Source organism: Salmo trutta, chromosome 16 (genome assembly GCF_901001165.1).
Source record: "Salmo trutta chromosome 16, fSalTru1.1, whole genome shotgun sequence".
Classification (NCBI taxonomy): Eukaryota; Metazoa; Chordata; class Actinopteri; order Salmoniformes; family Salmonidae; genus Salmo; species Salmo trutta.
Window position 1 is genome coordinate 36,897,127 of NC_042972.1, and position 16,142 is coordinate 36,913,268.

The 16,142-nt window shown below is 43.1% G+C and overlaps 1 protein-coding gene across 1 annotated transcript; it reads left to right on the forward strand.

The window, feature by feature from the left end:
• Positions 1 to 7,407: 7,407 nt before the first annotated feature.
• On the forward strand, positions 7,408 to 14,833 carry LOC115150684 (ERBB receptor feedback inhibitor 1). The gene is made up of 4 exons (XM_029694201.1): positions 7,408 to 7,637; positions 10,419 to 10,619; positions 11,218 to 11,300; positions 11,755 to 14,833. The coding sequence occupies exons 2-4, from the start codon at positions 10,468 to 10,470 to the stop codon at positions 12,885 to 12,887; spliced, it is 1,368 nt and encodes a 455-aa protein (XP_029550061.1). The 5' UTR covers positions 7,408 to 7,637; positions 10,419 to 10,467; the 3' UTR covers positions 12,888 to 14,833.
• Positions 14,834 to 16,142: the final 1,309 nt, after the last annotated feature.

Below are 16,142 nucleotides of genomic sequence, written 5' to 3' on the forward strand. Positions count from 1 at the left end.
ACCTCCAGGCATCAGAGGAGAGGCCCAGTGTGTTTGGGCCAGAGTAGAGTCAGGCAGGGTGGCTCAGCTCCCCCGGCTGGTCTACTTCCTGCCAGGGACCACGAGGCTCATGTCTAAGCTAAAGTTGTTTCATTTACAGGACCGCCAAGTCCGTACTTCCATATCACAGGAGGTTGGTGGCACCTTAATTGGGGAGGATGGGCTTGTGGTAATGGTTGGTGCGGAATTGTGGAATGGTATTAAATACAGCAAACACATGGTTTCCATGTGTTTGATGCCATTCGCTCCGTTCCAGCCATTATTGAGAGCCGTCCTCCCCTCACCAGCCTCCACTGTCCTATATTTCAAACTGGCTTTAAAGCAAAGCATCTATCTTTGGTGATAGGGGCTAGATGTGTTTGTTTCACTGTCTGTTTCACGCTTGTACTGGCAGCATACTGTATCATCCACTCCACTTTTAGTGGGCTGTATATAGCATTGATATTGTCCTGCACATGACAAAAGAACAAAAGAGCCTCTTCAGAACAAAGCATGTTCTGTACTGTTTCATGCTTTAGCTGGTAAAAAGTTATGGTAGGGTCTTCGTTAAGAAGCACATAAAATGATTACTGTGTTTTTCATCCAACTCTTTTGTTACATAATAAAAAAAGAAGATGCATATCAACAACTCAGAGAGAATGGGTGATAACTGCAGTCCTTCTCTGCCTGGCTTATCAATTCTGATGTATCAATACTAAACTCAGCAAAAAAAGAAGCATCCCTTTTTCAGGACCCTGTCTATCAAAGATAATTCGTAAAAATCCAAATAACTTCACAGATCTTCATTGTAAAGGGTTTAAACACTGTTTCCCATGCTTGTTCAATGAACCATAAACAATTAATGAACATGCACCTGTGGAACGGTCGCTAAGACACTAACAGTTTACAGACGGTAGGCAATTAAGGTCACAGTTTTGAAAACTTAGGACACTAAAGAGGCCTTTCTACTGACTCTGAAAAACACCAAAAGAAAGATGCCCAGGGTCCCTGTCATCTGCGTGAATGTGCCTTAGGTATGCTGGAAGGAGGCATGAGGACTACAGATGTGACCAGGGCAATAAATTGCAATGTCCGTACTGTGAGACGCCTAAGACAGCGCAACAGGGAGACAGGACGGACAGCTGATCGTCCTCGCGGTGGCAGACCACGTGTAACAACACCTGCACAAGATCGGTACTTCCGAACAGCACACCTGTGAGACAGGTACAGGATGGCAACAACAACTGCCCAAGTTACATCAGGAACACACAATCCCTCCATCAGGGCTCAGACTGTCCACAATAGGCTGAGAGAGGTTGGACTGAGAACTTGTAGGCCTGTTGTAAGGCAGGTCCTCACCAGACATCACCGGCAACAACGTCGCCTATGGGCACAAACCCACCGTCGCTGGACCAGACAGGACTGGCAAAAGTGCTCTTCTCTGACGAGTCGTGGTTTTGCTCGTTCTGTGCATGATTTCCTGCAAGATAGGAATATCAGTGTTCTGCCATGGCCAGCAAAGAGACCGGATCTCAATCCCATTGAGCACATCTGGGACTAGTTGGATCGGAGGGTGAGGGCTAGGGCCATTCCCCCCAGAAATGTAAGGGAACTTGCAGGTGCTTTGGTGGAAGAGTTTAATTTGCAGGCCCACCAGGGTTGACCATAAAGGCTATTGTGGCACAGGTTTGGCTGTTCATCTATATTGGCTTTCAGCATGTGACCCTTCGGTTCATAGTTTCCATTCCCTCATGATTGGGTTCAGTACGAGACCGCGCATTTGCACCCTCTCACAAACCCTCCCTGGAACACGCTCTTTCCCCTGAATGAATGCATCCACACAGCCTTACCGCTGTACATGGATGGAAAATGAGAGTCGGGCCGTGACAACATGCTCCTGAGCCCATACGCCTACCCATTAAGAAGTCCAGTGAGCACTGAGCCAAAGCAACTCCAGTGTCAGGAATTAATGTGGATGCAGCCCTGCATCAGATCAGGTAGCCTCTCTGAATTCACAAGAGGGCTTAATTCCAGTGGAGAATGGAACAAAAGCAGTCCTGACAAGGCACATACTCTGCCCTGGATGAGTCAGACACTGTCATCAGGCATGCCGGCCGGCCGGCCCCAGCACAGCACACACCAACTCACATTGTTCACTTGACATATCATAGCCAATCTCATGCTTCAGATATGTTCCTCTTCTTTAGGAACATGTGTTTTTCTCCCCACAGGGGAATGTCAAGCTCATTGCTTTTCTAACCTTGAGGTTATTGATCTATCCCTCAGTCCATTGGCTCTACCCCTTTGAAGGTATGTGCTCTCCCACTCCCAGATGGAGAGAACATCTGAAATATTTATCTGTGGCACAAGGAGTAGGGGACCTAGTGTGTGTCTGTGTTTGCAATATCTTCCCTGAGAGGGCATGAATCAGGAAGCCAGGAGAGAGCTGACTCTCCTAGCTATCAGATCTTGCTTTAGATGAATAGATCGCTACATTAGCAAAGCCTTGACCTCATCCTCAGAAGACTGCCATGGGAAACTCAGAAAAACCTGGAATACTCATTGGCTGCATGCCAGGAACTCCTGGGTTAACCATTACAACACCAACGTAAATGTTATAACAGTAAAGTGTTAGTGAGAACATTTTCAGATTAGGGAGTAATAGATGAACAATACTATTGCATTTTTAAATGCTGTTCAAATGAATGTTCGATCATCTTCGACAGCCTGTAAAACATACTGAATAGCCCATAACATGTAGCTACAAGATAGGTCTACTATTGTAAAAGTGTGGCTATTAGGTCAAACTTCTCCGGAAACAAGGCCTGCTAGGGATATACTTCCATCTGTGTCAGTGAGTCTTACTGAATTCCTTTGGTTTTGCTGTGAGCTCAGTTGGCTGTGAACCAGAGGACTGACAGCTTCTCCCCAGAAGAAACATTTAGGTAGTAACATCATCAGACACACTGGACTGTGTGAATTTAGCAGGAAGACCACAGGCGAGGTGACAGGATGCACACTCCACCCTAGTCATTATCACTCCAACCCTCAACTATCCCAACAGTGTAGTGCAGACAGGTGGCTTATACAGTAGAATGATGGATGCTCCTTTGTTTAAATCGTAAATGAAAAGACAGTACTGTCTGTGGAGGCGTGTTTATGGGTGTGTTGAAGTCCAGGGGTCATTATACCCCCAACTGTGAAACCACATTAAAACACACAAAAACAAACACACACACAAACACACTCACACAAACACACACTCATACAACACACACACACACAGTTGGAAGACAGCATACAGTAGTACTGTAATTTAATGTATTTCTCAAAGAGAAACTACTCATTTTGCATACCTTTCTTCTGTCACCAAGACCATTCTCTACCCACCACTTTCTAATAGCAGGCTGTGCCAGCACTCATAGAGCTCAACATAATGGTAAAGAATGATGCAATGGGTGAGTCACCCTTACTACTTTTAATCCTACTAAAATGGAAGTACCATAGAAGTCACTGCAGTGGTGGCGTACTCTGAAATTCCTCTGTTTCCCAGAAAAGAAGTGATTAATATCAGAGGCAGCTGGAGGATTCTTGAACGCGTGGTTTGGATAATGGCTAGAAGTGTTGTAATATGGTCATATTTACATTTTAGTGAGAGATGACAGCCTATTACAGGCTGTTGCCTGGGGACTTGTGTTATGTTTCCAAGGCAGAGGCTTGAAATTGTCTGTGTGGGTCTGAGCAGAGCCACTCTCCTGCCAAGATACATGAGAGGAGATGTCTCAGAGTCAGTCTCATCCAGGGATCTGGCCTCGCTCCCCCATCTGGACTGACTGAGCACAATAATATACTTCAGATTGGCCCTAGACCTGCTAGTTTCTCATCACTTTTTACTACTGTAAATGTTGGGGAAAACATTGATGTCCCTTCATTTATGAAAATACTTGACAAGAGAAATAGGACAATAACTATGTATGGGCAAGACAATGTGTAGGTCTACTGATGTATGCAGTTCATTCCCTCTTACTACCATAGCAAAACTTCCCAGCTTGCCACAATAACAAAACATTATTTTTACATCATCCTACTATCAGTGTCCAATGACACCATTTCTGCTATTCCAAGTGAACTTCAAACTCACAGTGAAAATACACGTATGCAACAGGATTACTGCAACAGCTAGAGTTCATCAACCTGATGGCCTCCATAGTGGATGAGTCATTTTCAGCTATGTTTTCTCTTTCTCTTCTATCTGGCACACCCCACCCTTCCTGCTGGAAAGAAAGCCATAATAATCAGCTGTGAGAATGTAACATCATACCACATAAATATCCTGGTGTTGGAAAGGTTGAATGATAATGGCATATTCCCTCAGGTTCAAAGAAAAGCAGGTAGGTATGAGTTCTGGCATACTTGAAGAGGATACAGCAGGGGATTTAACCTAAGCCATCAAAAACTATATGACAGACCCATAGTGTAAAGTAATGTCTTTTCTCTTGTGTGAACCTGATAGAGGAGTCCTGTGTTTGGGTGTAAGACATGTTGAGTGCCTGTAGCTTTGTCAGTACTTTTTTCATAAACTGTCCCAAGCCCTCACTTCTCAGTGAATGTGCTGCCTGCCTGCCTTTCTGTCCGCCTGACTGACTTTATAAGGAACTTCCTGTGTAGTGACATCAGGCACGCACCAGAGTGAAGAGGACGGCTCTGTTAGGGGAGGAAGCAGTGGTGGGAGAGGAGAGGGGCGGGGCATGGGGTAATAATACTCAGCACACAAAGTTCTCAAGTCAATCCTATCCAATCACATTATCTTTCCAATCATAGTATTTTCCCATTTCATTCTCTTACACAGTAATATGCTTCTTCTCTAGTGTGAATACGAAATCACTGTAAATAGGTAATGTCAACAAAAGCTGGCAAAATAAAGAAAGCAATATGTATTGATTTATGCAGTTGCACAGACATCACAAGCAACACACAGCTCGCAAGCTCACCTTCCGATCCACAAACACCCATGCGGTGATCTGATCTCAGAAACCCACCATTCTTCCCCTGAGTAGGGCGCTTAACCCTCATTTGCTCCTGGGATGCTGTACTACTATGGTTGACCCTGTAAAACAACACATTTCAGTTCACCTATCTGGTTTAGGTGACAATTCAACTTTTTTTAAATTATTATTAAAGGGGATTAGAGCGAGCCTGGTCCATCCAGGGCAACATATCTAACGATAAGCCTGTTAGGTCCGGGGGCCAAAGCCGGCTATGGGGATTTACCAAGTCAAGCAACAAGAACACTCTGTTCCCACCACGCACCTCCAGTTTCTGCCTCTATTTATTTAGCACTTCACTTGTTTCTAGTCATTGTATGGCTATGTTTGGTTAGCATGCATGGCTGTAGCTAGTTAGTTTAACCTAGTTAGGTTGAAGGGGCATACACAGCGCTTTTAATGGCTAATAATGATAATAATAATTTGGTGGGTGCTTATATTTGTCATATTTCACACATGTAAAAGTGTATATTAGTATGCATGTGTTAATAAAAGTGATTTTCTTCCTTTCCCAACCCATGAGACACCCTCGGAGAGCAGGGTCACAGCCAGGGTCTGTTATTAGCAGTGTTGGGGAGTAGTGAACTACATGTAGTTCAACTATTAATTAAAAAACCTTTTGCAGTAGCTTGGTGGTAGTTTAATTCAATTCAAATCTAGGTAGTATTTTCAGTAGTTGATTACTTTTTTGCCATGTAGCGGTGTAGCTAACTACTGGTTACAATGTGTGTTCCAGCACACATTGTAACAGACATAGTGTGAATGATTTTGTAAAGTAAATAAGTAATGCTAAATACACATCTGTTGAAGGGTTTTGATACAGTGTAATAATTGTGTAATACATAAACAGTGTCATGAAGTCATAGCTTTTTCCAGTACAATGGAACAAGTCCATTATAATTCATTCACATCTAATTTGACTCTATAGTGTCAGACTTTAGTGACTGGCATGGGACTTTATGACCAGAGTAAAGTCTATAAAGACTGTTGTTCCATCATCCGAGCTGCCCAGCCACTTCTGACGAACACAGAGCAGGTCCCAGGTAAACAAAAATGTCCCACAGAGATCAGATAAGGAGCAGTAGCCAGACAATGTGGGCACCATTCAGTTACCATGCAAGAGAATATACTGCAGAGATTAGAGTGTTTCTGTGGTGTGTTTGCTGTGCCTGCCTTGTTATCTCCCCTGGAGCCATCCCCATTACCCACTCCATTTCGCTCCTTCTCTCTGTCTCCCTTCAGCCTTGTGTGTGAGTGTTTTACATGAATTGTGTCTGTTCTACTGAGTCTATGTGGAAACGATAAAGCACAGCTTCAACAGTGTTGATGGAGGTAATGGTACCTACACAGTGTAACTAACAGATGTATCCCTTACGCCAAAAACACATGTTTTCATGTGATCACGTGATCTTATGTGAAGTTAATGTGATAACATGTGACAACATGTAAAGCAGCATGTAATAACATGAAACAACACATCCGAAAACATGTGATCACATGTGAAGTGTTCCAAAAACATGTTTTCACCTGATGATTCGTGTGATTTTTCCATATGTGAAATCATGTGGGTTTTTCTGTAATGGATATATGTATGTGTGTGTCGTATTCTCTGAATGCAGTTGTGTTCAGACAGGTTCAATTTCAGTCTAGGGTCCTCAAACAACCTCTCTCTGCCCAGCCACTGTGGCGCCACAGGAGGCTGTGAGTCCAGAACAGCTTGTTAAATCCGTACCTGAGTATCTAACAGACATGACCTTATCTTTATGCTGTCATACAACATGCAGTTTAGTGAACTTACTGTACAAAATATATATTCCCCTCTCTCCAGTCCAACTAATACACGAGTGTAGGACTATGGTCTCCAAATGCAACAATGTGTGCTGTGTTTATTTGTTATTGATAAGCACTATAAACACGTACTCCCTGCATAATCTGAAACAATTAAAACACTGCAACACCCAATATACAATGTGCAACACTCAAGTACTGTAGATAAAACTGACTTGTGTTATATCAGATGATAATATATCATAGCCTATTGTACAATAAAGCAATGACACAATTTCTACCAATGTTTACCAACTGTTTATTACATCTTCATAAAATACATGTACATCTATTATTCCTAGTGTAGCCTGTAAAACACATATAATCCCCCTATAAATCCTTTTAAGTATACATTATTAATGTAAAGTGAAACCATAAAATATTCATAAATGTAGTCTACTGTGCAGGTGCTGTGTGTACAAGCCTCTAAATTGAAAGCTATGTCTTTAAGAGCTGAGTGAAAGGCGGAGCCAGAGTGTTCTTGTGTTGTGTGGTGGAGCTTAAAAGAACATCGCTCACAACAATAGTAGTGAGAACTCTCCCAGAACACAGTAGTTATAGTGGCAAATGTGCTTTATTTCGGCTCAGTGCCGTCCTTTATTTCGGCTCAGTGCCATAGAAGACTGAAGCTTCTAGATTGGCCCAACTAATGTCTACAGCAAAACAGGGGAGCTAGAACTGTCGGCAATAGAGGATTCTCAACGGTTGGAGAAGTGACAGCGGATGTGAAAACTGCGAGGTTGTAAGGTGAGCTCTAAAAACTTGGTTTGACGTGACATGTAGCTATTATTATTTTTTGGTGTTGATGACGACAGCAGTGATTGATTCAGTCCCTGTTATATTCCAGCCGATACATTGTATCCCCTCTTATTATGTCTTTATTATGCCTCTCATATTAAGTCAATATGTTACACAGTAAGCAATTTAAAGTTGGAACAAGTTTTTCTCCTTGTATGGTAAATATGAACATATTAATGCCATAAGAATCAACATCAGATGGATCCTTATTTGAGATCGGGAAACGTATATTATGGAGTGAGTCACCTTGGAAAGCTCTTACAATCGATCCTGTATAGCGATGGGGTGTGCGCGCTGTTTGCTTGTAGCACAGGTAGAGCGAGTATGGTTGCTCGGAAACCGCTGCAGGGGTGTTATAAGTGGGGTGTGAACTTATACGTGTTGCTGTGCCCAATGTGTCACGAGCTATAGTAAGGTATGTTTGAAATGGCACCTAATTACATAGAGCTTTGGACAAAAGTAGCACAGTGCGAGGAAAAATATGGTATCAGACTTCCACAAAGGGGTTAATATTGTTGGTGTGTAGCTACATGGTGTGTAACACCATACCTCTTGGCCTGGAGTGACTGTGCTGAGCTCTCGGTCTTGGTATTCTGCTAGTAGGTTATGCATGTCAAATAGAGATGGTCAGATTGTCATCATCACAAATGTGATTACCACACATGTCTTCCCACACAACAACAAAAATTATGTTTTCTCTGAAAAAAATTGCCTGCAACGTTCCCATTCATTATTTTCTCTAACTACCCATTTGTTTACTCCTGTTGCCTCTAAATACACTCAATGTAAACTATGGTTAACCGCTGCCTGTATTAACTATTTTTGCACCTCTTGCCAGAGGAAGCTCAAGCCCCTAGGTGTTTATTGAGGATCAAGTTGCTTCCTATCCCCTCTGAATCAAATCCAGGGCCCTAGACAAGGGATGGAGAGATGCCATGCTGGACAGTTTTGCCCCAGCTGACATCCTGGGCATTCTGTGGTTTCTGAATGACCAGCAGTCTGGGCAACACATCAATCTATCCATTCTCTAGACCTGCTAGGGTCTTAACATACCATGGCTGTGTCCTCCCATCCTGATGATTAATGGTTGAAGATAGATATACAGTACATTGTTCTGGCCATGCAGAAAACACATTGGATGAACTGCTCTACACAGCATAGACTTCTGTGAAGTTGTGGTCTCCGACATTTGGGCAGAGATGACCCCCCCCCCCCAGGTCAGGTCTAGCCCACATGTTGCCACTCTACTCAAAGGAAGTCGGGGGCTATGGTGTGATGCACTCATTCCCCTCTTCTGGCCACAGGATCCTAACTAAAATGAATGTCACATGTCTATGGTCCATACAAAAAACCGTCAGGGTGTTTTGTAGGCATGACAATTACTGGCTATTACTAGTCTGACCTGGGATGAATGTTCTCCTGAAGACGTTACTTAATGTGCTGCTGTTCCAAATGGTGCCCTTTTAGCACATCAAGAAAGCAAGAGAAGACTACTTTGCAGGGTATGTGAAATCAGATATGCCTGAATTTTGGCACATCCGTAAAACAAAGTATCACAATTATTTGTTGACACTATTTGTTCCACAGATGTGACTTGACTTCCTTCTGATCCATGCTTGCATTGTCAACTCAGCCCTGACACACATTAGACATGACACGAACATCCAGGTCATCTGACATGGGGAGTGCTTGCAACACCAGGCATATCTCTGGTTACAGGAACAGTCCTGTCTAAAAGGGATCTGCAGTCAACTATACCTGCCTACTGCGGCACAATCAACACTGCTGTTGTATAAAGACGCTGTCAGTGTTTTCGGTTTAGTTTAATCTAGAATTCAGCCTTTTTTCTTTCTAACTGACATAAAATCCAGTAGGAAGATGTATGACTAACGCTTTACTTAAAGCCAATAGGTATAATGCTTGTAGTAATGATATATTATTAAAAGGCTTATCATATCGTGTTTCGACGCTGCAGTTTTTGAACCAACTGTAAATTGCTGTTTAGGCTAGACGTCATTATTACATGATACTAAGACATTGTATGTGAGTATACATGTTTCTAAAAGTCTTGCAGGGCATTATAGCCTCATCAAAACACATTATACCTGTTGTATGATGAACTGTGGTATACCTGATAGTATGTTTAACAAGAACATTCATGTCACTAGCAGTCTCCCTCTTGTGTTCTGTTTCCTCAGCGTGAGAAAATGAGTATTGTTTTTGTAGTGTGTCTGTACTGTGTATAGCATGTACATGTTGTCTGTAGCAAGCATTGTGTGACATAGCGCTCTCTGTCCTGATGGTGTGTAGGGGAACAAGTGTCTAAAAGTCCCATCAAACTCAACATTTGTTATTCCACAGCAAGAGGAGCCAAGGATAATGTTTCTCTATGTTCTTTTTGAAAACCACTACCGGAGTGTGAGGCACAAGGCCACAGCTCTTTAATTAGTGAGAGAGGGCAGGCTAGCAGCTCTAGAAAGGAGGAGGAGGGGCATCTCTTTTGGCTCCCGTCAGGATTTTTTTCTACTATATGGAGAAAGCTTTTAGGTTCCGTTATTCAATGCAAAATACAACACCAGAGGACACTCGTCATCAGAGGATTGTATCTCATGTTGGTGGAAATTTGTCAATGAGCAAAATGGATCATATCTAATCGTACTTTTAGAACTGGCTCCTGCCTCGGACCCTCTTCACTTTCACTCATGTTCCTGTCTCTTGGCTGTGTTACAGGTCCAACAGCAGTAGCCAGCCGGGGCTAGCCGAGCGTTTCCTGGCTTTGATGCGGCCCGATTGTGCCTGGAGCATGTCCACAGCGGGCCTGACTGCCCAGGAGATCTGTTTACCCACAGACAGCCCCTTCCTGCGGGCCAGTCACTGTCTCAGCATGGCTGGAGCCAAGCCCTCATGGAGCCACCACCACGAGCTGGACAAGTAAGTCTACTGTATGCAGGGTTGGAGTAACTGATGACATGTATTCAGTTACATGTAATCTCATTACAAAAAAAATCGATCTAATCAGTTACATTACCAGCAAAAAATATTAGAATCAGATTACAGATACTTTTGAAAAACTAGATTACTTCTTGGCTTACCTTTCAATTAAAAAAGGATGTTTGCAAAAAATACATTGACGCCTTTCTGTTTTCCCAATGACATTTAATTCTGCATTGAAAAAAAATCCTACGTTTGTTAAACCTGAGCGAGTCTGATTACAAGTCAGGCAACACTATGATGACACACAAAAGTGTTTGATGGAAAGTAACTGAAAGTAATCTGATTGTTACTGAGTTTGGGTAATCCAAAAGATATGTTACTGATTACAATTCTGGACAGTTAACTAGTAAATGTAACGATACTGTTTAGAATGTAGCCTACCCAACCCTACTCACGTCTGTCCCCTGTTACTAGAATATGATTTTTATTCCAGTTAATATTTTACCAAGGGTATTCCTGCAGGGATGGTTGGAATTATTTTAACTACATTCAGGTTGGACAATTACTCAACAATGTGCGTCATGTCATTTTACAGTTTGTACTTCAGTATGGATGCAGCACCCACGGAATACAACTTTCCATTTCAGCAGCAGGTGCCACCATCGCTCAATTCTGAGAGTAAGTACTGGACCCAGCCACTGTAGATTCTATTTCTATGTTACCAACCACCACTTACACCCACAATCCTTCCGTTTGCCCTCAGCCTTATACACAGCCTTACAAGGAGGGATTTAATACTATGCCTCTGAGCCAACGGGTCAATGTTTACTGGGAGGTTTTCCTGTTTCTATAAGAATAGAAAGCCAGAATGGCTGCCAAGGGCCTGACCTGCTCTAAATATATCCTGGGGAATGTTTAACAAAACTCTGAGAGGAGAACTGCTTTCAAGTAATTGAGGTGTGCCTCTGTTGACCTCCACTCAGGAACCTTTTAACCTAGAGACCCTGCTGGGAGCCTGGCGAAAGTTAATTAGTGATGTACTATGGTTGTAATTGTTCTCTGGTCTTTACCAAATGTCAATATTGATATCTAATTGGTTTTCTAACCACCCTTCTCTCCTCTACCTCTGCAGGACACAAACAAAGCCCTGGTGCACAGCGGTTACCCTCAAAGAAGTCCCGTCCCACCCATCTGTCCCTGTCATCCAGTGCTGAGCCCTCCACCCCTAGCCCTGCTGAGGATGACCAGGTGGTCCCGTCCTTCCAGAGGTTGTCTGTGTACGAACGCTGCAGTCCCCCAAACACACCTAGCCGGGGGGCCAAGCCCCTGCCCCCTCTCCCTGGGCGGGGAGACCTTTCCCCTGACCAGGCCATGGACAATGAGGTAGAGTTCTTCACCAGTTCAGATGACAGTCGTTGCTTGGTTCCTGAGCAGTGTCCCCCTAAACCCTCTGCCTCCCGCTACGGAGCCCCCAGCCGCAAGAGCTTCAGGCACTGTGGACAGATTAACTATGCCTACTTTGAGGGGCCAGTGGGGCAGCAGAGACCACAGGAACGGCAGGAGCAGCAGCGGATACAGGCACAGCAGCGACAACAGGAGCAGCAACAAAGATTGGAGCAGGTAGAGCAACAGCCATCGGAGCAACCAGTGTGTCCCAGACAGCAGGACCGAGCCCAGAGGAAGCTGCGACGCTCTCATTCCGGCCCTGCTGGCTCCTTCAACAAGCCCACGTTGCTGCGCCTGCCCTGTCACCACCGCCACACTCAGGGCATGGACAAACCAGAGGTGCCCCCCCGCATGCCCATCCCCCCACGACCCATCAAGACTGCAGACTACCGCCGCTGGTCAGCTGAGGTGTCCTCTGGGGCCTACAGTGACGAGGACAAGCCCCCCAAGGTTCCCCCCAGGGACCCTTTGTTGTCTCAAGGCAGCTCCCGTACCCCAAGCCCCAAGAGCCTCCCCTCGTACCTCAACGGTGTTATGCCTCCCACGCAGAGCTTTGCCCCAGACCCTAAGTACGTGAGGCGGGGTTTACAGAGGCAGAACAGCGAGGGGTCTCCCTGCATCCTGCCAGTCATGGAGAACGGCATGAAGGCCAGCACCACACACTACTTCCTGCTTCCACAGAGGCCTGCCTACCTAGACAAACCTTACCTGGAGAAGTTCATCCGGGATATGGACTGCCCGGCAGGTCGCAGTAGAGGGGCTTCAGACCCAGAGTGGGATTGTCAGACCAGGAGGAAAGCACAGGTGGATTTAGTTTGAGCTGGAGGAGAGAAGTTAGGGAAGGACTCCACTGGACACGAGCAAACAACCTCTGGGCACAAAGTGCCTCAGGACACTGAAGCCTTCAAATGTTTACTGCTGCTTTAACACTGACGACGTTGGTAGTTTTACCTCAGTATTCTAAAAACATAGGGTTTTTGATATACCATTTAGAGTTACTGGGACATTTTGAAATTGCAATCACAACACATGAGCTAAACGTTGTCTAACTATTGTGTGTGTGTGTGTGGGGGGGGGTGATATTTAACAATTTTAGAGTGATTATTTTTTTACATGAGCTGTCAGTACATTGAGTAAATGTTTTGCTGATAGTGGTTCAGTTTTCGGGTATAAGCAGGACTTGTGCCTCATGTTCTCAGTGTTGTGTGTCTCACAGGTAGAGGACATTTTGTGAAGTGTGTGTGTGTGTGTGTGTATATATTGTTTTGATATTGCTTGTGTCTCAGAACTTAGGGACAAAGGGTCAGTAAAGCAATTATTATCTTGTGTTGCATCTATGAAGTCTAAAGAGCCCAATGTATTTAAACACTTTAAATGAAGGATTCTCCACCTACATCCCCACCCTAACTCCTATTTTGTATAAGCATGAAAATGGGAATGCACATGTCCTGCCTTGTTGATATTTCAGTCTTAATCAGGCCACTATATTTATGGATGGCAGTGTGTTTCCCTCACTGGATGTACAACTCTGTACCAGTGGGGGGAGTGGAATATTGGTAAGCATGTATCCAATGGAATGTCTAGTGCAGCTTGTACTTTGTTAAGCATGTGTGTATGTGGTGCAAGTGTTTGTTTTCTCTGCTGTTTTTCTGTGACTTTTCTACCATATTGTAGAAAATTAGGTTAACAATATTTGTTACTGTTCTCTGCCTGTTTTCATCACTGCTTCCAAATACATGGTTGCAAAGTGTATCCTCCCTAACCCCTATATTACTTTAATTCTCCAGAATTTGTTGCACAATGTTCCTATTGAACATATGTGAATGTATGATTTTCTCAACTGAATTGCATCAAACTGTGGGGAGCTCAGTAGTTGGTCAAGCTGTGAGTCAATGTGTGGAACTAACTGCCTTCAATACAACCTCCCAGAATACAAATCAACATTTTGTGGACTGTAATCCTAAAAGAATTAGAATTGAAGAATAAAAATTATAACTGAAACATTGCCAAATATTTCTCAATCCCTTATGACAATCAAAACCACTACTTCACTCAGTCAATTTACCACGTTTTAGAATTTTAAACACAATCAGACCTTTCATTATATATATATATATATATATATACACACACAAGTGATCATGGATCACAGAGATGTTGGGCACACGTGAATACATAGACCTATATTATGCAGACTGCGTCAGGCTTACCTACTTGACAGACTTTCCTGTTCTGCTCGTGCATTCCTGCCTGACATGATTGCCGTGGGTGTAGTCCAGAGACTTTGGCTGCTGGCGGCCAGGAAACAATATAGATTTTATTGTTATAGATTATTCAAGAACCATCGTGATGACATAGTAAATGTAGCAAGTGTGTGGAAGTAATCCTCGACATAAAACATGGTGTTCCAATCCATATCAGATTAGCTCTAAAGTCAAATGGTCACTTCAGTACATTTTCCCTCCAGGGCAACGTGAAAAGAAACCTAGCAGAGGCCATGTTTTTATATTTAATGTATAAGAAATTGTTTACATAGTACACTGTTATTTAACCTTAACCTATTACCATGTCTTATCGGAAACAATGAAATCAAATGAAGACTTTAGTTAATTGAGAATTGAAATGATCTGCTGTGGTGAAACTAATGCACTGGAAGTAAAGAACCCTATGCTGTGTCAGTATTTAACATAATTCCAGTTGTCATTATGAATAGTTAATCAATGTATCAGTCTTTAAAGGAGAAAATAAAATGACTTATTTATGAATCGGTCTTCTGTATTCTGTTAGTTGCATGCGTTGAATGGTGTGAGATGAACTCTGATTCAGCTGTTGGGCCTGTTTTATCACACCCTCAAGCAGCGCCTCATTACAGTTGGCTGCAGTCCAAACACAAAGCAGAGTTACTTACTTAGACAGGTATACATTACCTTCCCCTTCCTGGTTGAAAGAATGACTCTTTCCCCCCTGGCTACCTGTTGAGCAACTCAGAGGCTAGATGTCCTGGTGGGTCAGGTCTTCAGTGCTTCATGTTTCACTTCGGGAGTCCATAGCTTGAATGATGACTGGAAGAGTTATTTTATTTGAAAATATTTGTCAGTGCAGTCAATAATTTATAAGACCGCTAAACACAGAGCAGAAGGACTGAAATTATTAGTTAGAGTCCAGACTTGACCCAAGTTGTCAAGAATCCACACTATAGGAAAGTTTTTGTTTATCATTCTACAGTACACCTGTCAATCAACTGATCAATGCATCCCACTTCATGCTTTAGGCCTATTAATACGGTGGTAATACAAGACCATTCACTGTGTTCATTGTCATAGTGACAACTGCAAATAATACTTAACTGTACAGTACCGGTCAAAAGTTTGGACACACCTACTCATTCAAGGGTTTTTCTTTATTTTTACTATTTTCTACATTGTAGAATAATAGTGAAGACATCAAAACTATGAAATAACACATATGGAATCATGTAGTAACCCAAAAAATGATAAACAAATCCAAATATATTTTATATTTCAGATTCTTCAAAGTAGCCTCCCTTTGCCTTGATGACAGCTTTGCACTCTTGGCATTCTGTCAACAAGCTTCATGAGGTAGTCACCTGGAATGCATTTCAATTAACAGGTGTGCCTTGTTAAAAAGTTAATTTGGGGAATTTATTTTCTTCTTAATGCATTTGAGCCAATCAGTTGTGTTGTGACAAGGTAGGGGTGGTATACAGAAGAAACCCCTATTTGGTAAAAGACCAAGTCCATATTAAGACAAGAACAGCTCAAATAAGCAAAGAGAAATGACAGTCCATCATTACTTTCAGACATGAAGGTCAGTCAGTCTGGAAAATTCAAGAACTTTGAAAGTTTCTTCAAGTGCAGTCGCAAAAACCATCAAGCGCTATGATGAAACTGGCTCTCATGAGGACCACCACAGGAAAGGAAGACCCAGAGTCACCTCTGCTGCAGAGGATAAGTTCATTAGAGTTACCAGCCTCAGAAATTGCAGTCCAAATAAATGCTTCACAGAGTTCAAGTAACAGACACATCTCAACATCATGTTCAGGGGAGACTTCGT